Here is a 24937-nt window from a genome sequence, read left to right as displayed (position 1 = left end):
GCAGTTTTCAAGTTTTATATTGTATCAAGTTCAATATTAAAATTGCCCAGGAACTGCAAATCAGACATACTTTATCACTACTGCAGAAAAGTGTCTGAATATACTTTAGGAAACCTTTCTGTAGTTGACTGAATGAATATAAAAATCATGTTTGTTTAGATTCTGTTTTTAGAGAGTCAAAAAACTCCTATCTTACCTGAGGTGCCTTTCTGTGATTTGATGGTTAATGCAATATTTAATGTAGGATTTGATCTTTATCTTGATTCAGAAGGTGCGTACATTCATATGGAGCTCCGCATGGCCTGTGCTTTGGCTAGCCAGGATTCTGTTTTAGTGGAATTTGCTTTAAATTTTATCACTCCTGTGTGCTCTGCACTCTTAAAAAGAATGCCATTTCAGTGCAAAATAGAATTTATAGTTGCTTTGTCATGATTAGTTACTGCACTATTGCCCTATGTTTAGGCAGATGGAGTGATGTATGAGACAGCACGTAGGATATGGTCACCTGGCTTGCTGGGTCACCTGTCAGAACAGGGGTGGTTGTAGCAGGCTGCAGTTTTTGAGTGTGGGTTCTTAGTTCATGTGCTAAGCAACATAGCTATGTTGTAGCATCCTGAGGTTGGGCCACCCAGCTGTGACTGGCCAGAGTGCCACTGAGATGGAAAGGAAAGCAACACTGCATGGCAGAGATACATTTTTAAGTCTCCCTCAGAGTTCAGAAAATACCCTGTGCTATTTCTTAGACCCACTTCGAGGACCAGGATATCTGTACTGATTTTATTCTTAAACTTAAGCAGTAATGTCTCTGGTCTTGGTTTTTGTATTCTACTTTTATCCCTTTTCCGTATTTGATTAGCATATTATATTCTCTGAGTGGACAGAAGTTATGATAGATCAAAACAAAATTGAATTCTGTAAGCTGTTTTACAGCAGACAGTTTGCTTGCTGTGCTTTTTGCTTGGGTGTTTGTGGGGTGTGTATGTATGTTTTTGTTCTTTCTTTCTATTTTTATTTTTATTTTTACAATTATTATTTTTTTAAACACTGCCAGAATAAAATAGTTTTACCAGAACTGAATTAACTCAAAGCTATTGAATACTGGTATTGCTGATAGTCAGATTTCCCAACACCATACAGTAGATGGCATTACAGTGTCTTTTTCCTTCCCTGAGGAAAATCGCTTGTCTAAAACTGAACTTGTCATCCTTTAGAGAAAGCAATTTCAAAAAGCATTTGATATACAGATAGTAAGTATAGGAGATGTTATGATATGGAACAGAGTCTCTGCTAGAGAATGTCCAGATTTAGGTCTTTTCCTTGTTGCATCCCAAAGAGTAGGTATTACTGTTTAATAAACACAGTAGCAAAACCAGTCTTTTTTTTTTTCTTCTTTTCATATCTGTTCATAATAGTTATGCAACACATTTCTAGCACTAGTTAAGGTGTTCATCTAAGACCTTCCTGCAACCATGTGGTAAGAAAGAAACACTGATCAGTTGTGGGTTTTGAGAAAGACAATTGCAGTGAAAATTCCTGCATAGGCTCACTAACTTTTGTGTTGTGGAGTGGCTGTGGAATTAATTTCAGTGGATTACATAACTTTATCATTATCATTTATCTTCATTACAGCCTAATTTATTTTGAGTTTTTATTCATCTTTTTCTTCTGTGTTAATATTATTTGTTTTTCTTGTGTTGCATTATGTTATATGGAATATATTTTACATGTAAATTCTTCTGACTTGATCTGATACACTGTGTTTAATCAAATATTTTCCTTGTTTTCTCTGACTTAGGTTTAGCCCAGTCTGGTGCATGGGGTTGCTTTGATGAATTTAACCGCATTGAACTTCCAGTTTTATCAGTAGCTGCTCAGCAGATATATATTGTACTTCAATGTAAGAAAAATAAGAAACCTCAGTTCATTTTCACTGATGGTGATGTTGTTGACATGGACAGAGAATTTGGCATATTTCTGACTATGGTATGTATGTATGTATGTAAAAGATGTTAGTGTGGAAAATCTTTCCCATATCATTGTGCATAAAAATATCCCTGATAAAATCACTGGAACTCTCTTCCAGTGAGTTTAAATAATAATTTTCTCAAATAATGATATTTTTGCTTGCCCATATTTTTAACTGGTTCTTAGGACCTAATTTATGCAGTCATAACTCCATATCTTAAGGGCTTTTTTAGTTCAATATTTGACAGTTTGAGATTAAATCCAGCCATCTAATGTTTTTAGTTTAAGTCTATCAAAATAGAACAGAAGTAATAGGCTATTGGAAGGACTACTCTAGATGTTTCAGGCAGTATTTCACCACCTCTGAAGGGCTTTTAACTCCAATCCTTCTCCATGACAGCATGAAGGAAGTCACCTTCACTGTGATGCACTGACCTCCCAGAGATTTATCTTTGGTGCCTGTGGACTGGATTGTTTCTGTCAGTGCAGGAGGCAAAGAAACAGGAAAGTGTAAGAATGCCATAAACGCTTCTTTATACTCCTTAGCTTAGGCTACATACGCACAATTTGAAATTAAAACATTTTCCATTATTCTCAGGCTTTCTATCTTTGAAACGGTGTTAATGTTGTCCTTCTAATTTGAGGAAAAAAAAAAAAAAAGACAAATTAACTTGTGACATACCAAGTCCAGAGAAAATGTTTGAAAACTGCTGGAAGAATTTAAGAAGTTATTACTGCATAGCCAGAGACTACTGTTCTCAGAGCTGACCCATGTGGTAGTCATAGAGACTTCTTTAGTGAAAGGTCAGATGGGTCAGTTTAAGTTAAGACAGTAACCTTCAGCACTGCAATGCTATCAAGACCCTGAGGAGCTAATTGTTTAAAACAGTTCTAATATAATGTGTAAGTGGTTGCCTGTTTTGATCTGTGTGTCTTATATGTCTCAAAATGCCATATGTGATACCATGTACTTCATGAACTGCAATATTTGGACAGTTTAGTAGTAATGTGTAATTGTAACATGCTTCATTTATCTGGTGTGATCTGGCATGTGCACCTGTGTTTGCAAAATAATTATGAAAAAAGCTAAACCTTCCTATCCTGCTGTCATCAAGTAAGATTTTATTTTATATTTTTCATTTCTCAGAACCCTGGCTATGCAGGACGACAGGAGCTTCCAGAAAATCTGAAGATTCAGTTTCGTACAGTTGCTATGATGGTGCCTGACCGTAGCATTATTATGCGAGTCAAGCTGGCAAGTGCTGGTTTCCGAGACAACCAAATCCTTAGTCGAAAATTTTATACACTCTACAAGCTCTGTGAAGAGCAGTTATCTAAACAGGTAAAATAAATATTTGTCCAACTCTAAGCTGTCACTGGAAGGGAATGTGGAGAATATACTTTCATGGAATATATAATTATTTTGACTCTCAGAACTGTAGTCATTTCTTAAGGTTTTCAGTTTCAAGTTCCAGCATCAGAATTTGAAATTATTGTGTTATTTTTAGTTTTTAAACTAGGTTGTATAGTAAAGGAAGTTTAGTTTGTGATTTTAAACAGATTGCGGATAATGATAAAGATAGGATGAATAGTGTGCAGAGCTGTAAAGAGCTTTGTAAAGGACAGTTTTTTCACTCTTCTCACTTACAAAGACTAGATGTATTGGAGAGACAGTGTGTGAATTTTAAATAACTGAAAACTGCCTGGTAGAAACAAAGAACAAAGCTGCATTTAAGAGCAGGACGAGTTTTTATCTTTTGAATGCTGAGTGCTGACTGTCCACTAGAGGGTCTCAAAGAGAAATGATACGAATAGTAGGTAAATTGCAGCTCAAATGAGAAGTCTGCTCCTCTTGAATCCTAATGTACCTGGACATACCGACTGTGTTCTCCATTATATTAGTCCACATCTACACCACATATTTATTAAAGATTTTGTTGGCTTCTATGTAGAAATCTTCAACTACACCAGAATGAGATGGTAAAGCATTATGTTGTCCACATTATTTGAGAGGTAAAATAACAAAGTATAGATTTGGATTTTCTTATTCTTTTTTCCATCCCTTGGTGATTTCACTGTGTCAATATATATTGCCAGCCAAACTAGATTCTCATTTTCATTTCTCTCTGTTTTCATTTTTTCTGAGAGAGTTTGGCTCACCAGCTGTATGTTGTAGGCTGTCTTCTGAAGGATCATATATTCACTACTGTCTTTGTAAATTGCCCAAGGTGATTCCATTTAACCTTCAAATTAGTTTTTAGGCAATCCGAATTACCCTATTTCTGTAGGGTGTTGTAGCATCTATTTGTGTTAGTTGATTTGTTTGCTGTCCATCTTACTCCTTCAATCCTGTCCATGTTCATATACTTAGTAGTTATCGGGGAGGGAACTGCCTGAAGGAGTCTGAAACTGATTGAAATGCTTACGTGGAAAACTTCCTTAACAATTAGTCAAATGGTTTGTTGTCTTATATTAGTTCAATTGCCCTGTCTTTGGTCAGTCCTTTGTCTCATCTATATTGATGCTAGCAAGGGAGTTCCTTACTATTAATTAATGGATATAATTACCAAGTGTACTGGTTGTGCACACAGGCACAGCTCTGAGATGCAGCCACGACACGATGAATGTTACCCTTTCATCGCACTTAATAACTTAAATTACGTAGTTCTTATTTGCGCAGCTAGTATATCTGTGGAAAACAATCTCCTGTGTGAATTTATAATTTCATCAGGACCCTCTAACATTTCTTCAGTAATGACCAGAGAAGCCTGCTACATTGATCTTTGGTCCTGGCAGTTTACTTCATGCATCATGATTCTGTAATCTGCAGTAGAAGCCAAGAAGCATAGCTTTATACAAAACCATAGCAGTGTGCTACTTTGTCATGCCTGTGCCTGACAGAAGCCCTTTGGACAGTCCTGCTCATGTATAAATCCATTATATACAATTATAAAGTCAAAGAAGATCTGAGTTTGAAGGAGTCCTGTATCCATGCTAAAATAGGCTTAAATAAATCCAAATTGCTCAGCACCTCATCCAGGTGGGCTTTGAGTATCTCCAAGGAAAGAGAAAGCACAATCTCTCTGGTCAAACTGTTGAAATGTCTGACTGCTACTGCAGTGGAAAAAAAACTCTTCTGATATTGAAGAGGAATTTCTTAGATTTCCATTTGTGCCTATTGCCTGTTGTCCTGTCACTTGGCACCACTGAGGCTGTTTTCTTAGCTAAATAATTTGCTGTAAATATTTGTGACTCTCCGTAACATTTTCAATTGACAGACAGACTGCACTTTCCCAGGCAGTCTGTTCCAAAGTTTGATTTTCCTTATGGTCACAAAGTTTTCCGTAAAGCTATAAAGCTGACTTGAATCGCCCATGATGTAATTAAATACATTGCTTCTTTTCCTGTTGTTTCCTTCTGCCTTCCTCTTTGCAGAAATTTTTTGCACATCGAAGACTTCAATTGTAATTCATCCTATGTGCTACGTATTTGCTCTTCCTACTCATAAAGCAAACATTTTTTACTTCTTCGTGATATGGCATGTTTTATATTTGGCTGATATCTTTATTTTCTAGATTATCTTCAGTATGGGTTTGACTTCAACTATTGAACCCAACTTTTGGTCACAGTTTGAATTGCAGTTATGTTACTGTTTACCATCTTGATATTCCCTACAAACTTAACAAGTAATAACCAGTTAGCTACTCATTGCTGAAGTTTTGAGTAGTGCTCAGTGTGTTGTTCCAGTTTGTCAGTGATAGCAATTGTGAATCCATCATTTCAAATAATTGTACATAGGTCAGATGTGGAGATACCTCAGTTGCTCTGAAAATATCAGAGCATGAATTGAGATTATGTATAAGATAAGATAGGCTTATGTATAAATAAATTTTACCTGTATAATTTCAGTACATTCTTTTTATATCAGCAAGAGATGGTCTCTTTTAGTTACCAATCCCAATACCCCACATATCAAGATAGTAGCAGTTCTTACATGTGCAGGTAATGAAAAGTAGTCTGAAGACGTGGTTTATTGTTTGTACATCTGACATACTATGAATTTAGGAAAATGATAGAAGCAGCAGCTTTGTTACAGATGATGCATGAATGTGGCAGTGTACCACCAAAAGGGAGACTTGGCAGGCGTTGACATGCAACACTGGAAAATATTTTCAGGATGAGATAGCAACAGAGCTGGAATTTCAGTTTAAAAGATGAAAAACTGTGAAGTTCATTGTATTTAAAAGTTCAATAGCTGAGATTTCTTTAGTTAATATACTTTTCAGCCCCTTCTTAATATTGAATTCTTCAGTGTTTGTGGTACCAATTGTACTTATGTATCATTTCAAGGTTCACTATGACTTTGGACTAAGAAATATCCTGTCTGTTTTAAGAACACTTGGAGCAGTGAAAAGATCTAATCCCGAAGAGCCAGAGAAAACTGTAGTGATGAGAGTTCTGCGGGACATGAACCTCTCCAAACTGGTATTGTAACACTGATGTCTTTTCCAAAAGAGTATTTTATTAGCCTTCGTGAAGTGTATTTATTATGCACTTGGAAAAGCTCTTTTTCTTCAGCAGTTGGATACATTTTATTTTTTTCTACTAGATTATTTATTTTTATGCAAATACAGTTATAGTGAGAGCACTATTTCTTAAAGAGAGGAAAACACATCAGAAGCATTAGGTGGAGAAATAATCAGAAGTATCAGTGTTCTAGGGGACCTGACCTTTTACTCTGTCTTAAGTTTTTTCTTCTTTCTACCCCATCAATGGAGAGAAAGGAAAAATACATTGTGCTACTTTTTTAATAATGTCATGGAAGATTCTTAATCCCGAGTTTCAATTTAAACAATTTTTGGTTGTCTTTTTAGAATATTATAAAAATTGCAATGAGTGAAGTAACTGGAAGCAGCTAACACTTTCTTGTATAGTGTAGTCTGTCTTGTTATCACTATTTAAAGTATTAATCCTTTCTTTATATTGCTGTGATTGTAAGGCTATAGTATATCTAGAGTCCATGTATTTACATTGGCAGCCAGTCCTGTGATGGGAACCAATTACACTGTTTCTAATGTTAATCTGTTTAGCTCATTGGTACATGCAGTCAAACCTATAGGCATGCTTCAGTGATTTACAGAATGAAAAAGATCATAAGAAATGTGAGGGAAAATACAATTTTAATAAATCTTTCTGGCTTGTATAACAAATTGAGAAATGTGTGATTATATTGATACAAATTGTATTATAATGTTAACATTTTTATGAGCCTTAAGTATTTAATTTAGAAATTGCTACTTGTGATTGCATTGTATGAAATTCACTTAATAAATCAGATGTGTAATATTTACTTTGGAAAATATACACTTTTGTACTACTGTCTTTTAAATGGCATGTTCTTGAATAATGTTTACAGCTGTAATAACAATTTCAATTAATAAATAATATATTTCCTCCCTACTTTATCCTTGACAGGTGGATGAAGATGAACCTTTATTTATGAGTCTCATTAATGACCTATTCCCTGGAATTACACTGGATAAAGCTGTGTATCCTGAACTACAGTCAGCCATTCAGAAACAGGCAGAGAAAGCAGGGCTTATCCATCATCCACCTTGGATTCTTAAACTCATTCAGCTGTATGAAACTCAACGAGTCCGACATGGTTAGCATGAGAGAAGAGGTTTTGAGGCTACATAAAAGCAATAAAGTTTTTTATATTATCTGTACAGAGCGTAGATTATTTTCACAAAAAATGTATTTTGAAATTGGACAGATGTCATTTCTAAAGCTTATGTGGATAGGAAAGTATTAGGAGTCTTTATCACTGTGCAATGCACACATAGTGTATTTTTAGCTATGTAGCATTACATTTTTATGGGAAATAAGAAGGTAGCCTTCAGAATGATTGAAATTTCTGTAGTACAAGTTAAAATGTAGAGTATTTGTTCCAATTCAGAGATGTCTGAATTTGTTTGGTATTCTGAAAGCCACAGCTGCCCTCAGTGATCAGTCCTGAAACTTGCATTTAATGTTACTGTGAAATAGTGATACTGAGAAGATTACAAAAAAAATAATCACTCGTGTCTTTAATTTTATAGATTCTAGTAGGCATGCACTATAATTCCAAGTGCTCTTTTTTTTCAAATCTGGTCAGTGAGTCTGAGGAGAAATAATCCACCTGCTTGAGCAGAGAGTTTGGACAAGATGGCCTCCACAGGTTCCTCCCAATGTCAGGCTTTCTATACTTGTCATGTTTATAGTCCACAAGAGGCTGTTGAATAAAACTTACCCAGTCCTAACAAGAGTACCAAAGATGCTAGTACAAACAGGTTTGCCATTCATAATTGAAAAAATTATTCTCCGCATTCATAATTGAAAAAATTATTCTCCGTTTGAAATGCTTGCCAAGACTCTTAAAAATCTAGGCATTTTAGTCTGTGAGGGAGAAAATATGAAGTAGCAAAGTAGCAAATCTATATTGAAGAAGCCATCCTTTTTATTCTTTAAGAGTGATAGTAAGTGAACAGTAACCTCAAGCAAATGGAACAAATAGAAGGAAATACTTGCTCACATATAGTCTAAGAGCTAATGCCTCAAAAGATTATTTCAATTTATGGATTAGATGAAGGAACTAGTAGTTAATACTTGGTTGAATGTATAATTTGCATCCAAACTGCTGGGTTCAGTGTTCCACATCAAATTATAACACTTACACAGGAACCGTAAAAGTTTTCATGATTTAAATTGTGATTAGATATACTTTCTTGATGGAAGAAGCTGTTTGAAGAACAGCTCCACAGCAACAAGATCCATGGGATCTCTGTGCTTTCTCCACTGTGGCATTCTGTCTAAATGTCTCTTTCCACATATGCCTGCTATTCCATTGGTCATGCAGCTCCAATTGACCTAACAGTTAGATGCCAGGGCTTTTTTACTGCACAGTCTTGCTCATGTTGGGAAAAAGACCCTTGGATTTAAGCATCCCCATAGAATTTCATGCAGTGAAGAAAAATCTGTAAAACATGATTCCCCTTGGTTGGAATAGAGGCAATATGTGCAAATAAAGAAAAAATGTATCATTATAGTGAAGAGTCATTGTGGATAGATGCATGTGCATATTTTAGTTTTTGTGGTTCTGAAAGTTTTGCTTAGTTTAGTATATGTTGGGAACTACTCACTAAATGCATTTAGAAATTACTGGTTTTGTTGACCACCAATCATGTCAATGTCACTGCATGTGAACATCAAAAGACAGTTGTGTTTCCCAATTACAGAAAGGAACAGAACTGCCTGAGGGAGGATGCAGACCCACATAGACTTCCCTGTCATAATAGGCCAGGCATTTATAGAGAAACATCTTTTTTGTATTGGCTTTTGGATAAAACAAGGATTGCTAGTGGAAAGGATCATTAAATGGTAGCATGATATTTCATTTTAAACCATGTTTGTATTGTTTTTAAGGTATGATGACTCTAGGTCCAACTGGTGCAGGAAAGACCAAATGCATTAATATTTTGATGAAAGCAATGACAGATTGTGGTGCTCCTCATAAAGAGATGAGAATGAACCCGAAGGCAATCACAGCTTCCCAGATGTTTGGTACCCTTGATGTTGCCACAAATGACTGGACAGATGGCATTTTCTCTACATTATGGAGAAAAACTTTAAAAGCAAAGAAGGTAATGGGTATTCTATTGTGATAGTTAATAAGGGTACTTACTGTTGTTTCCATAAGATCTCATTATCTGTCATTTATGTGAAAAATCTTCTGTTACAAATTCAAATGGGAAAATGCAGTGTTAGTTTTGTTTTGCATCTGAATAGCTGAATGTACCCCAAAGTCAGAATTATGTGTGTATGCCAAAGAGAAATGTGCTTCTCAAGCTCCAGAGGTTCCAGAATTAAATCGAAATATATTTTAAGAGTTTTGCTTCCTTCTGTAATTAGGTAGTCCTACTGTTCAAATTCAAAAGCAAGAGCTACTCATGTTTTGACATGACAAGAAAGGTAATATTCTCCTGTCTGATTTTATGTCATTACTGCTCTATTTCCAAATTCTTTTATCGCACCTGCACATGAAGTTTCACTGTGTAATATAACACTCAAATCTTAAGAAGTTTCAGTTTTATTCAGTTCTCATTTATAGAATAGGAAGCCTTATATAAGAAAACTAAGTAGCATCCCATGAGGAGCATGTGCCTTGTCTGTGACTTAATTTAACTGGAAATGTTTTAATCCACCTTGATGAATGATGGGATGATGGGTTTGCTAATGCTTTTTTGTAGGAGAGAGGGAGAGATTTATGTTTAGAGCAGTCCAACCAAACTCTTGCTTTTCACAATTCTTTGATTTTTTTCTTTTTTTTTTTTTATGTGGCACAATTTAAAAAAGAAAGGTTCAATCACTGAGCAGTTATGAAAACTGCAGTGCATACATACTGAGCCAGTCAGCAGAAAATTGTGATTTTATATCCAAGAATAGATCCTCTGTGACTGTCTATTTTTGATATTTTTCGGTCAGTTTACATGAAGTTGCATGTGTGTCTCCTTTTTTAGGGTGAGCATATTTGGATAGTTTTGGATGGGCCTGTTGATGCCATATGGATTGAAAACCTGAACTCTGTTCTGGATGATAATAAGACTCTGACTTTGGCCAATGGAGATCGTATTCCAATGTCCCCCAGTTGCAAAATTATTTTTGAACCTCACAACATTGACAATGCTTCCCCGGCAACAGTATCTCGTAATGGCATGGTCTTCATGAGTTCTTCAGTGTTAGATTGGAAGCCTATCTTAATGGCTTGGCTGCAAACACTGCCTACTACATACTCTGATGTTCTTTGGAATTGCTTTAGTGCTGTGTTTCAGGTACTTAATCATTTTAGAAAAAAAAATGACATTCCTTATTCTGTAATAATGATGCATTGTTTAATCCTAAATGCTGTTTCAATTATTTGTGTTTGTTTATGTAATAAAATAAGAATGAAGGATTTATTAAAAAAAAAAATATCTCTAACATTAGTGAACAAGTGAGACTATATCAGATGAATAATCTGGATATTTTGTTTTGTCTGCGTAGGATATTTGGCAGTGAATTGTTAAATCCATGGTTATTTCATGGTGATGTCAAAACAGAAATGTTCTTTTTGTAATTGTTACTGCAATTTTAGTTCTTGTTAGGAGAACCTAACACCAGGGAAGTGGATAAATGTATTTTTTTTTTTTTAATGTGAAAAAGTAAGATCTGAAAGAAATGAAGCTCCATTCAAGCTATTGTAATCTTTCTCAATTTCAGTTGTAACAAGAACGCATTTGGTCCCTTATTTTTTTTATGTATTTTTAAATGATATGTGGTAGCTCAAATTAATTGAAGGCGATTTGATGCTGTATGGTGTTCTCAACTTCAATAGAAGTGACTGCAGTATCCCCTCTGATTTCATAATCTGTGCATCTGTTCCAGAAGAGATTTTTGAGATGGCATCTCTTTGATACATTCTCTTACTAAGTTCGGTTCAATCAATAGATACACAGAGAGGATTCAGAACATTCTTTCTCTTTATTTTACCCTAGTGTACTGAATATTTTAAAAGTTTTCATTAGTATGATGGACAATGGTCCTAATGAATAATCTTAGCAGTATAATTTTTTTCAGTTGGAAAAAATTACTAATTTTTCTTTGAAAAGGTTTATAGAAATAATTACTTTTCAATCTTTCAGCTCTGTAATCTTTTGATTTCCTCACTTAAAATCTGTGGAACAAATGCAGCTTGTTGATATCGCTTCTCTTCTCATTTGCTCTCTTCTTCAATTTTCCTGTGTGAGTTGAGTCAGACTTCACCAAGGTTTCTCCTGTAATCTTTTTTTTCTTTGTTGGATTTAAAAAATGCTGTTTATAATGAACTTTGAGTGACATTTTCTGAAAGATTATTTTTGCATTATGTTTTGGAATGCCTAGAATGCTAACAAATGTCTTCTCACAGATATGTTTCATTTTAGTGCCTGTTCACTTCATAACTGATGTTTAACAAGCTATTCATTTTGTTCTACCTCAAAAACATAATGATATGACATAGTATTTACTGCAGCAGCAAGAGAATCAATTCTGATAATGAATTTTAAAATATGCTTCCAAAGTAATGTATATGTAGGTCAATTTACTGCTTCTTTGCTACAATACTGTTTATATTTTTTGCTAAAACTTGCTCTGAAAATATAATAACAACATTTAAAATACCCAAGCCTGAAGCAATAGCAATAAAGTCCTGAAAAATATGTATTTTATTAGATTGAGAGATGAAAATACAGTGAAATATGAAGTTAGTTCTGTGCTGAAGGCTGCGTTTGGAACTATCGAAATGTAAATGAAAGCTGTCATGCTGTCAGCCTTTTTGCACTCCTAATGAGCTATCTTTGCTGCTCACATAATAGAAGCGATGACAGTGATTTTACAGATGAGGGTAACACTACTTTTGTATTCAGATATCTCTTTTTACAGTTAATATTTCCCTCAGTGTATAAAAAAATGGATAACTAAATATTAAAAGAAAATTCGTGAAATAAGGTGCTTTAACAATGCTATCAAAGCCCAAATACAGACCCAAGTCAATTTAATGCTAATATTAAGAAAAGCACGTATATAAGCAGCTTCCAGATATCTTTTTTTTTTTTTCTTCTTTTTTTGAAGAAAATGAAGATTAGGCTGTAGATGGAAATACAGTAACTAAGGAGAGTCAGATTTTAAGTATACCTATAGAGGTCTTGTGAAGACAATCTAAATTAGAAAAATTAACTAAAATTGAGTATGATACTTGCTTCAGTAATTCCAGTTTGCTTAAAAAAATCCCCAGTGATCATATTTGGTAATGAAAATAGAATTTGTTGTTGAAAGCCTATATACTGGACAAAATAATCATTAATAAAGGTACAGCAAATAGCAGTTATGTAGGAGGAAGTCCCAGAGAATAATAGTTATGAATTAATGTAAAGAGTTTAATTCTTTTTATGTATAGTGAAACATTCCTACAAGATATTCGCTTTTTTGTAAAATACAGGGATAAAGTGAAGAACAAAAAAAAAAAAAAAAAAAAAAAAAAAAAAAAAAAAAAGCAAGGCTCCAGCCTTATTGTGAATTAAGATTATATTTGAGTCCTTACTACTGCCATGGCGTGTTTTATACAGGGTGATTGTGGGGTTGAACATTCATTGTCCCGGTCTCTGTTCTTTCTTCTCAGTAACATTCCCTGCTTGAGAGAGTAATTTCAATCATAGAATTATACTTTTAACTTCCATCCCTTTCCAATGTCTCTGCTCTCTTAAAGTTATAGTACCATTGTTTTTTTTAAATCTGCAAATGTTGCTGCTATCTGTAATCAACAGATCTTATCTGATTGAAATAATTATCCAAGACAGTTTTAAAGAATTGAAATAACTAACATAATTAAATTTACTTTTTTAAAAAAAATTTGATCACGCTCACTTTTTTTTTTTTTTTAATTTTATTTTTTAAATCTGTTATCCTGGATGCCTTATTGCCCTATTCTAGGGAATTCCTAAAGTCCTCAAAATAGCAGAGTAGACAGATACGACATCTCTCTCCATCCGTGTTAGATCTCACCCTAATCACATCTGGGTAAAGGTTGTCATTACCTCTGGAGCACAGAGCTGAATGCATAATACAGACTTTTCTGTCTTTAATATTTAAATGCTGATGCTTAAAATACTTTTAGAAATATTAATAACTTGGCATAATTTAGTTGTGTTTGTCAAAACCCTGTGAGCATATTACCAACTTCTTGTCCTAAAGAGTATTCCAGAGTCCTGTGAATTCCACTGTAATTGGCAATGGCAGTGGGATATTTTCTCATACAAGTTTTTACCATGTGATTTTGTTTTTTAATCTTTTGAAAGATAGAGAGTTCCTGATTCAAATTGTTTGCAATTTTTGTTTATTGGCCCAACTCATTTTTCCAATTCTCCATTCAAACAAAATATTCTAATACATAGCTAACTCATACTAATTGCTGTCTAGAACTTGCATCCTACTATCTGTCATATATTGTTTTAAAAATAGTAATAGTAAAGTACTGGTGTATATAGACCTAATGCTTTTCTCTTTTTTCCCATAAACTTGAAGAACAAAGATAACACAAACCCCACTGACATTTTAAGTAACATAAAACTTCTGTTTAAAACAGAGCTCCTTTAAGCACAGACAACTTTGACTTATGAAATATCTTTATTCTGAGTATCTCAAACCAATTGTTAAGCAATCTGAGGTTCTCAGTGTGACAGTTATCCTATTATACAGATGAAGAAGCTGAATCTCAGAAAGACTTACGTCCAAGTTTTTAAAGTCTTTAGAACAGAATCTCCCACACTGTTAGCATGTAGATGGCAAGTGATGTTTTAGAACAATTCTGCTCTTCCCAGAGTGGACTTCACATCAATTTGCGACTTTGCTGAAGATCTTACAGAAAACTTGAGGCAGGCACAGTAGCCATCACCATAAAACAATCTGGAAAAGTCTGGATTAAATTTAAATTATTTGCAAAATTCCCTTTGGATATTGTCATAGTTCTACAGAAAAGAGTGTATTAGTTTAAAGAGGGTACATTGTGGTGCAATGAGAACTGATCAAATGTAAATTTATAGTGGTGAGGTCACGTGTTACATGCATATCATTGCAGCAGTTTGAGTGCTTCTATCTTCCCATTAGACAAATGGCAATGGTAGATTAAAATCTCCAGCAGAGAGCACAAATGGCAGATTTTTGATGTAACTGAAAAGCAGTCTTCAAATTGCTCTTTAGAAAATTGCTGTGCAGCTTATGTGAATAATTCTGCTGGCTGTGGTAAATCAAATTTAAAGTATATTTTTGCTAGCCAATTTACTTGTTCTGTTTATACATTCGTAATTCCAGAAAAGGGGAAAACATTTGTTAAGAACATAACAGAGAATATTGTTGAAATTAAGAAATCAGCCACGTCTAAGAACGAAGCATACCCTTGAAACAGGGAAGCAGATTCCTAATACGATATTTTTCATTTCCAGGATATGATCAATTTTGTTTTCTCTACTGTGACACCAAAAATGGCAGTCTTAGAATGTATGTACATCAAACAAGCTATTGACATTCTACAGGTAGATAAGACATCAGTTTTTCTATCTGTCATTCTGTTATTTGTTCTGAGATTTGTCCTAAGATGGTGGTTGACAAATATTGCATCTGCTTTGCAGGGTTTATTGTCAGATCGAGATGAAAAGCAGCTCAGTGAGGAACATATTGCTCGCTTGTTCATTTTTGCTGTAATGTGGTCAGTTGGAGCTCTTCTGGAACCCGATGACAGGTTGAAAATGGAGCTGTTCTTACGAAAGCATTCTGCAGTGAAAGAACTTCCAGCTGTGAATGGAGAAGAAACCATGTTTGAATTTGGCGTTAGTGCCAGTGGCCAGTGGGAGCATTGGTCAAAGAAGGTTTGTATGCTGTGACATGATAAGCTTTCTTAATGTGTATAAAGGAAAGATGTATTTGGTAAGAGCCAGATTATTTTATCATTTAAGGTGCCCTTCATAATTCAGTTAAGGAGATTAACCCTATGAACTGCTCAAGAGTTTCCTTTTTGAAATACTTTTTTCTTGTCTTCATAAATATTTTTTGTGGAGAATGGAAACGTGCGTTTAAAATAGCTTTAGAAAAGATACAGAAAAGTTATCTTAGGTTTGTCTGCTGCCTGTCACCGTAGTAATCTGCCTATCACCCAGCAAGAAAGAAACTATCTTAATGTAATAGAGAATAATGAAATGAAAATATCTCATTAGTATACTAACATCCTTTTACAAAAGCTTGGCAAGGTACTGCTTGCTTATAAATCAGTGCTTAGTTTTCAGGAAGAAAGATTTTGCAAATGCAGTGCATTTGTTTTTGTGTTCTAATGTAAAGTGTCTGTGTGGCAATGTACAAAATCTTAAACATTTTTCATAACTTTCTCATTCAGGTCCCTGAATATATTTACCCTAGAGATTCAGTACCAGAATATACTTCCATTCTAGTTCCAAATGTAGACAGTGTTCGAACAGACTTTCTAATGTACACTATCATGAAGCAAGGAAAAGCTGTTTTGCTAATTGGGGAACAGGGAACAGGAAAAACAGTTATGATTAAGGTAGGTGGAATGGAAAAACGAGTTTTATTTTCATATGATAACATTGCAATAAAAATAATTGACATTGACAGAAGTGTTAAATTGAAGTGAAAGATCAATGCCTCCCACTGAGGCATTTTTCCAATATTCACATACTCTACAATCAAAAAACCGAAAATATCTGTACTTTAGTACAAAGGGTTTATTTAAACTTTGCTAACCATGATCACAAGGTTGTGTGACATGTAAATGCTCTCTTATCTTTCTTTTCTTTGGATAAGCCAAACTGCTGATTTTGCTAAGGAAATATTAATTCTTGAAGGATTTAATTATTATTATTTCCATTTGCTTTCTCAGTGGTGAAATATATGAATTGATTTTTCTTTTACACCCTTGTTGCATGGACTTTCTTCACAAGCCACACTGAAAAGAAATAAGGAACATCCTTCTTTACTTGGGATAATATTTCAGAGGGGAAATTTAGTGCTCAAAATCTGCTCTCTTATTTTCCTCAGTGGAAAAGGCGGACTGCTCTTTCTGTGCAAAAAAATAGAACACAACTGCTATTAAATTAATGTATGTACTAATGACATGTAAAAATTAGTAACTGACTACAGAAGACAATAAAAAAAAGAATTTCACATTAAGCTTGAAATCTCTTTTAAAAAATCAAAATGTAGAAACCATGCTAAAAACCATAACAATTTTTATGGAAATATGTATACTCTTTCATCAGTGAAGGATAGTTACATAAGCCTAACCTCCTGTTAGGACAACTGAGTGTACTGTACAAGCATCTGTGCTTCTACTGGAGAATTTGTAGAGGCTTGGAAATTAAAAATATTTGAAAAAAACTGGCCTAAACTGACCTTTGGCTTTCGTAAAATCTGGAACCATTTTATGTCCTCCAGGGATGTGCTTTCTGTGCCCTGACATAAAGTGAATTGTACCAATGCCAGTTGCCATTAATACTACTTTTTCAGCTCAGCTGTTGATGCCAACATGCATGCCAGTGTAATGTCAACTTCTGTTCTTGGCACCAGCGGGAGAACTATTTTAGCAGAGTGCACAGGCGGGGTCTGGATGGTGGTCTCGATATTCTGCATGCTGGATTTTGGCCAGATACTGGCAACCTTGATCCTTCAGCTGCCATTCCTGTCCCTAAAAATAATTGGAACTGATTCTTGGGTGTTGCTTACCTAAAGTCTATTCTATGGAGCAGAGTATGTTCCTTACACATGGGAGTTTAGTGTCAAAAAGTGCCAGTAGATATTTGATGTTATTTAAAGTTAAGACTGAAAATTAACTACCCCTACAAATGTTCCCCTTCTGCTTTCTCCTTCTGTAGAATTTAGCTTTTCAGTACCTAGTGAAGAAGAAATTTCCAGACAAAAGCTTCTACTTTCATAAAGAAGTTAAAAAGATTTAATATTGAACTCTACAGGTACTAATCTGAACGTTAGAGTAAGGCATCAGTGTATTAAATGAAGAACTTACAATGGAATGCTTCTTTAAGATCTTTACTTTGCACTCTGTATTCTTAATTGGTGAATTGCAGACTTGAAACTTGTGTGACAGCGTTGAAAATTGCATACAGAACCTGATAGTTAACTAAATAAAATAACCTAATTGAATAAACTTATTTTTCAAAGATATTTCTTTGCACAAGTGTATATTTAGAGTGGTTGGTGCCTACCACTCTTCCTTTACTCTGCTTTAGTTGTTAGGTATGGTGTTACGATGTAAATGTAAAAATGTTTTTTTTTTTTTTTTTTCACTCGTTCCTTGAAGATTGCTGTAACACATGATCATTAGTAACTTGAGTTTAGAAACCCCTCAACAATTACTAATGCAAAATTTATTTGCATCCTGAGTTGTCATATGTCTATTTGTTGAGATGCTTAGTAAATGTCTAAGTATAAAAACTTTTATACTTAGAAACTTTATAGAAAGCATGATTGGAGAGTTTTAATTTTAGATGGAGGACAGTATATTTATTTTAAATAAACTGCTGCTTGACATTTAAAAGTTACTAGCAGGACTGAGGTTTTGTAGATGTTTGATTTTTGCAGGGCAGCTGGGCATCTCTGTATCCTGGCAACTGAAATAACCTGGAGTTACCAATTTAATTTGCTTAGAATTGGCTTATCTTACAGGGTTACATGAACAAGTATGATCCTGATGTTCAGTTGTCCAAGTGTCTGAACTTTTCTTCTGCAACTCTACCAAATATGTTCCAAAGGAGCATAGAAAGTTACATAGATAAAAGAATGGGTACCACTTATGGTCCTCCAGCAGGGAAGAAAATGACTGTCTTTATTGATGACATCAACATGCCCGTGATTAATGAATGGGGTGATCAGGTAAAAGGAAACTGCTAACATTTGAGAACTGATGGTCTTATCATTATTACTAATGGAAACAGTGACCTGCAGGTTTCAGAGGAAAGAAAGTGTAGGAAAAAATATAATATGGACTAGATCAAATATGTCTCCTAAAAGCAATTTCCCCAAGGCAGTTTTTCTGTGGGTGATAAACTTTGGTGTCAACCCCAAAGGATTGCCAGCATCAAGCCATTTGGTACAGACATTATAGATTCTAAATCTTTTGTTTTGTCTACAAACAGAGCCTGCAAAATTTACAAACTATCTGTACTAAAACAAGTTTGAGAAAGAATGTATACAAATACAGGTAGAAATTCTTTCCTTCCATCCACTCTGGACTTTAAAATACAGTTATTTTTAGGTGAAATCTCATGCTACAGTAGACACACGAGTCTAGTGAGCTGCTTGGAGGTACTAATGAATGCTTTATTGACCTGTACCTCAAAACTTTGACTTTAAAAGACTTGCTTATATAGTCATATTCCTCCACCTTATGTAGCTCTGTAATCCTGTTTTCTCGCTACCTCTATACAGGTGAAAGTGTGACTGTATTTTGTGCTGAACTAACCATTCTATGTCACTCATCTATGTACCCATGCCAATCTGAAAAAATAGTCTGACTGGATGTAACTTCAAAGATACGCATTTTCTTAGCTTGATGTTATGGAAACTGAATTGGATGCTAAACCTCACTACTACTTAGCTCACAAAGTTTAGATGCAGCTAATTACTTGCACTGGGGCTCTTCTTACAATTTTGTATAATTATAAATTGCTAAATGCCCAACAAAATACCTGAAATTCAGAAATATGGGAAATGTTTCCTTTTGTTTACTGATTTGTTATACTACAGATTTTCTCTTCTTTCCTTCTCCTCCTTCTTCTTCTTCTTCTTTTTTTTTTTTTGAAGCGGAAAACCCTGAAATACTTAACTGCTCCATTTCTTTTTTTTGGGGGGGATGACTAGGTCACCAATGAGATTGTAAGACAATTGATGGAACAGAAAGGTTTCTACAACTTGGAGAAGCCAGGTGAATTTACGAACGTGGTTGATATTCAGTTTGTAGCTGCAATGATTCACCCTGGGGGAGGTCGGAATGACATCCCACAACGCCTGAAACGCCAGTTCACCATCTACAACTGCACGCTACCTTCCAGTTCATCTATTGACAAAATATTTCGTACAGTAGCTGAAGGCTATTTCTGTGAGCAACGAGGTTTTTCTGAAAAAATATGTAAACTGGCTTCTGCATTAGTATCTACAACACGAAAAGTATGGCAAACAACAAAAGCAAAGGTAAATTTATGTCCATTATGAAGTCTATGAAGCATCTGACCATGAAAAAATAATAAGACCAAGACTTTCTTTTACTGCCATGTGTGTTTATACTTCACAAGATACCTGTAGGTATATCTGTTGTCTGAAGTTCCCATTATGAATTTTTTAATATAAGTACCTCACTATTTGTCTAACAAAATTTAAGCATAATACAGAGAGTGTACTTGATGAAAACATTTAGATGTCTTCTATTTGAGAAAATGTCAAGGGCAAAAGGAACCATACATTAACAATCAAACAGGAATCTTCTAAATTTAAAGATCTGACAAAGTCAATTTCAATAATTCACCAGCAGTCCTGGCAGGACTAGGGAGGTCCTTGTCGACTGGAGGTTGGTAGATGCAGCCCAGTCTACAAGAAGAGCATGAAGGAGAATCCAGGGAATTAGAAGCCTATCATTTCTGACCTTGGTACCAGGAAACGTCATGGAGCAGATTGTCTTGAATGTCACCACATGGCACCTATGGGACAAACAAATGATCAGAAGCAGCCTGCATGTGTTTACAAAAGGCAGGTCCTTCCTAATTAACCTGCCTGACTAACCTTCTATATCAAAATGACCTGCTTAATAGACGAGAGAGAGGCTGTGGATGTTGTTTACCTGAATTGTAGTAAAGCATTTGATATGTGTTTGCTTAGTATTCTCACGTCCAAGCTCATGGCTTGGATAGGTGTGTTGTTCTGTAGGTAAAGAACTGGTTGGATAGCTGGGCTCAAAGAGTCATGGTGAATGGAGTTCCATCCATTTGGTGGCTGATCACCCATAGTGTTTTGCAGGAGTTAATATTCAGCCCATTTGTCTTTTAGCTTTCCAATTAGCTGACAGTGTTGATCTGCTTGGGGTAGGAAGGTTTTGTAGAGGGATATGGATGGGCTAGGCCCATAGGATGAGTCCAGTTGCATGACTAGAAAAGGACTTGAGGGTCCTGGTCAACAACTAGCTGAACAAGAGCCAGCAGTGTACCCAGATGTCCTAGAAGGCCAGTGTCATTCTGGCCAGAAATAGCATGAATAAGGACGTTGTTGTTCCTTGTACACGTCCACTGGGAGACTATGCTTCAAGTGGGCCCCTCACTTTAACAAGAATATTTAATTGCTTGAGTCTGTCCAGAGAAGAGCAACAAAGCTGGTGAAGGGACTAGAAATCAAAAGTCATGAAGACTGACTGAGGAAATTAGGGCTGTTTAGTTTGGAGAAGAAGAGGCTGAGAGGAGACCTCATCTCTCTCTTTGAACAACTACTTGAAAGGAGATTGCAGAAAGAAAAATGTTTGTCTTTTTTTTCTCAGGTGAAATGAAAAGCTGGATACAGGCATGGAATGAAATTTGGAAAGTTAAAATTACAGCATAGAGATGCCCTTTTTTTTTTTTTTAGTGAAAAAAGCAGAGGAGGGTAGTGGAAAGGATAGATATGGTTTTGATACGTGATCTGTCGATGTAAACTTGGCTTATATAAAGAAATAGCGACTTCCTTGTGTAGTCTTGGAAAGGATGAAAAAAGAGTGACAGAAATGATTTGGAAGAAAGAGTAAGAAAAATGCCACAGTTTAAGCAATTTTGATGTTCTTACTGTCGTCTTTAATGCCATTGTTAACTAACTTTTCTTGGCTACTTTCCAGTCTGTATTACTGAAACCTGTAAGATTGAAAGAAACTTGTGTGAAATTTATGTGAAATTAAAGAGCTGGTTATTACTACTGTCATTTCTTCATTTTTACCTTTGCTTTTTAAATGCTAAGTGTGCATTTCTGCTATAACGTAATATTTATGTTGAAGTTTGTGAAAATATACAGTATTAATTTAACTCTAACTAGGAAATATTTAGTAGTTATTTGAACATAGATTATGATGTTCTTTTGCAGATCTTACCAACTCCAGCTAAATTTCATTATATCTTTAATTTACGAGACCTTAGTCGTATTTGGCAAGGAATGCTAACTGTTACTTCTGAAGTCTGCCAGAGCATCAGTGTTTTGGTAGCCTTGTTCCAGCATGAATGCAGACGTGTTATTGCAGACAGGTTCATCAGCCAAAGTGATAAAGACTGGTTTGAAGATATGATGAAAAAGGTAGGCAAATAGCATTAAAGTATTTGCTACAGAAAGGGACCAATAAAATGTTTCATAATTAAAATGATCCTTAATGTATTGTTGTAGACTGCTGCTGCAGAACACAATCAAAATCTATTTGAAGATGGATCTACAGAATTATACTTTGCAGATTTTTTGCGTGATGCCCCAGAAGCCACTGGAGACGAGCCTGATGATGTAGAATTGAAGGCTCCTAAAATTTATGAACCTATCCCATCTTTGGATTATTTGGCTGAAAGATTACAAATGTTCATGCAACAGTACAATGAAAGCATCAGAGGATCAAAGATGGATTTAGTATTTTTCAAGGTATTAGTGCTTCTAGTTATGTTATTGCAAAACCACCTGATCTTTTGCACTTTACCGATGCGTGTGTTTTAAACTCTTCCTTCAGATTATTCTTGGAGATAGCTGAAATGGCAAGACATGTATCCAGTGATCCTTATAGATATATAAAGGCATATTTGTGTCTCCCAAATGCTTTAATTCTCAAAAATTATCCCATCTTTTTATAGTTCCCCATTTTTTATTTCTCCTGTCTTGCACAATCCAACGCGCAAGTCATTTGTTTCTACAGTTCACATCATACTGGTCATCTGGCTCAAAGGTCTATTGATGCTTGGTGCTCTTTTATCTTTAGATTGGGCTCTTTAGTTGATTTTTAGAACATTTCAGATTATTTGTTACTCTAAGATAAAAACCACGGTTGAATAAGAAATTTCTATAGTGTACTTATACTTTTGGCAGCCTACGTAGAGAGACTATAAGTAGCTCACCTAAAAAGTTGGAGGAGGCTGTCAATCCGCTTCCCTTCTAGTTTTCCTCCAAGTCCTTAAGGAGGTATATGTTTGATTCTGCTATGTACAAATATCACATATAACAGCGTGTCATATGAGCTTCATACAGGAACATTTCTCCTGGACTAGGTCTGCTGGTCGCTGAAGAAAAGGGAAATCTCTTGTTGATTCTGTTGAATACAGGACTGAGTATTTGACAGCTGGCTTCAAAGAAGGTCTCTAGCTGTTCTGAGGCAGTTGCTTAGTTATATGCTTCTAGATAAATATACACTGTATTATTTCTTATATCTTAACACCCCTCCATCCCCTGCCCCATCCCCCCCCCCCCTTTTTTTTTTCAATACATAGGATGCAATCATTCATTTGATTAAAATATCACGGATTATTCGTACTCCACAAGGAAATGCGTTGTTGGTTGGTGTGGGTGGATCTGGAAAACAGAGTCTGACCAGACTAGCATCATATATTGCTGGATACGAGAGCTTCCAGATTACTTTAACAAGGTAACACAATACAGTGTACGTAGATATTTCTTATAGAAATGAACTCCAAACATGCGTTAAAGCAATGCAAACCTGTCAAACATTTTATCCCTCACTGTAAACTACATTTTCAACCAAAAGCACCTGTGTAAATACACAATCTGTAGATGACTGACCCTGGGTCTTTGTTTTGGGGCCTTTATGCCATTAAGTCTTACTTTCCTTCAACATTTGAGTTTGCAACGCATGCTTGTAAATTCCCTCTAAATCATTTTACACTGAAGGTATGGCTGGGGGAAATAGTAACTTTTGTTACAGATGCCTACAGAACCCAGACTGTATTATTACAACTGTTACTATTACTTAAAAGTGGGTAGTTCTGAAATTAATAATTTGTGGAAACTGAGGGGAAGAGAAGGGAACTCTTGATTTATCTATCTAATCTATTTGTTAGAGTCCTGTATTTTAAGTTGCATTTATTTGGTTTTGGTTTCTTTTCAGAGGGAGAAGGAGTCAGGAGGAGGATGAGTAAAGACAGAATAGGAAATAAGGTTTCCTCTGCCTTTATTCTGTAGATGTTGTTTTGAAACAACAGTCCCTGTCATTCCTCACTAGAGAATTGGAAGAGATCTTTCCAATTAATTATTTGTCAGCGTTACCACTTAATTGTCTGGAAGGTGTTCATTTAAATCTTCCTGAAGCAACTGAGAGCGTAATGACTGCCCTTCACCTGTTTATCATTTTAAATAGCATTTACAGGGTTAAGAATCCATGATTGGCAGTGTGTATTTCTCTGTTTTCGAGGGTGGATAGTGATAGGACAAGGGGGAATGATTTTAAACTGAGACAGGGGAGGTTTAGGTTAGATATTAGGAGGAAGTTTTTCGCACAGAAGATGGTGATGCAGTAAAATAGGTTGCCCAAGGAGGTAATGGATGCCCCATCCCTGGAGGCATTCAAGGCCAGGCTGGATGTGGCTCTGGGCAGCCTGCTCTGGTGGCTGGTGACCCTGCATGTAGCAGGGGGGTTGAAACTAGATGATCATTGTGGTCCTTTTCAACCCAGGCCATTTATGATTCTATTTCTCTTTGAAAACTACAGAACATGTTGAGAATTTTTCACTTGCATGTTCATACTAATATGAACATACTAATATGAACTACTAGTATGAACTAATTATAGTTCATACTAGCAAATTGAACTGTTAGATTGTTGCACAATTTCTACAGTGCTTTCATTCAAGGTATTTGTAGAGTTCTGTTAAGATGGAGGTGCAAGGGCACTAGAAGATTTTCTATATGGTATAATTTCAAAACAGAGTTTTGTTTTCAAATATTGAACAGTACATTGTCTTTATTACATTACGTAGGTCTCTTGGAAATTAACTGATTTCAAAGAACACAAGTGCCTAATTCCAGCAATTTAATAATGCAAGGACAAAATGGACAAAATCTGGCATTTTATTAACTTTAGTTTACTTTTCTTGATATTTCTCAATCTGAATCATTAATTTGCATGGAATTCATCAGAATCATACTAGTATGCGCCAACTGTAAGAGGTGTAAGGAATGAATCAGCCCAAGTGATAATATGTTCAATATTACAAATATTGACAATATAATAACACAAATAACACAATAGAAAACTCAGCTGTGGTTATTCTTGTCTCTTAGTGATTTTATTTTATGTTCTCTTAATATCTTTGAAAGATAATACATCGATATTTAAGTTTAACAGCAG

The 24937-nt window shown here is 35.2% G+C and overlaps 1 protein-coding gene across 2 annotated transcripts in view; it reads left to right on the top strand.

Moving 5' to 3' along the window:
- LOC128091254 (dynein axonemal heavy chain 5-like) overlaps positions 1-24937 on the top strand; it is a 142481-nt gene that overhangs the window by 51098 nt on the left and 66446 nt on the right. For both annotated transcript variants that reach the window (XM_052704307.1, XM_052704308.1), the window contains 14 exons: positions 1796-1983; positions 3113-3307; positions 6316-6450; positions 7441-7630; positions 9430-9647; positions 10524-10835; positions 15018-15107; positions 15204-15440; positions 15962-16129; positions 18265-18471; positions 19459-19788; positions 21691-21897; positions 21985-22227; positions 23064-23218. In XM_052704307.1, coding sequence (XP_052560267.1) covers positions 1796-1983; positions 3113-3307; positions 6316-6450; positions 7441-7630; positions 9430-9647; positions 10524-10835; positions 15018-15107; positions 15204-15440; positions 15962-16129; positions 18265-18471; positions 19459-19788; positions 21691-21897; positions 21985-22227; positions 23064-23218 — 2875 coding nt within the window. The remainder of the gene's footprint in view (positions 1-1795; positions 1984-3112; positions 3308-6315; positions 6451-7440; positions 7631-9429; positions 9648-10523; positions 10836-15017; positions 15108-15203; positions 15441-15961; positions 16130-18264; positions 18472-19458; positions 19789-21690; positions 21898-21984; positions 22228-23063; positions 23219-24937) is intronic.

Source organism: Tympanuchus pallidicinctus, unplaced genomic scaffold, assembly GCF_026119805.1.
Source record: "Tympanuchus pallidicinctus isolate F22 unplaced genomic scaffold, pur_lepc_1.0 scaffold5, whole genome shotgun sequence".
Lineage (NCBI taxonomy): Eukaryota > Metazoa > Chordata > Aves > Galliformes > Phasianidae > Tympanuchus > Tympanuchus pallidicinctus.
Note: the sequence above shows the minus strand (reverse complement) of the source record. Positions and strands in the feature narration are given on the sequence as shown.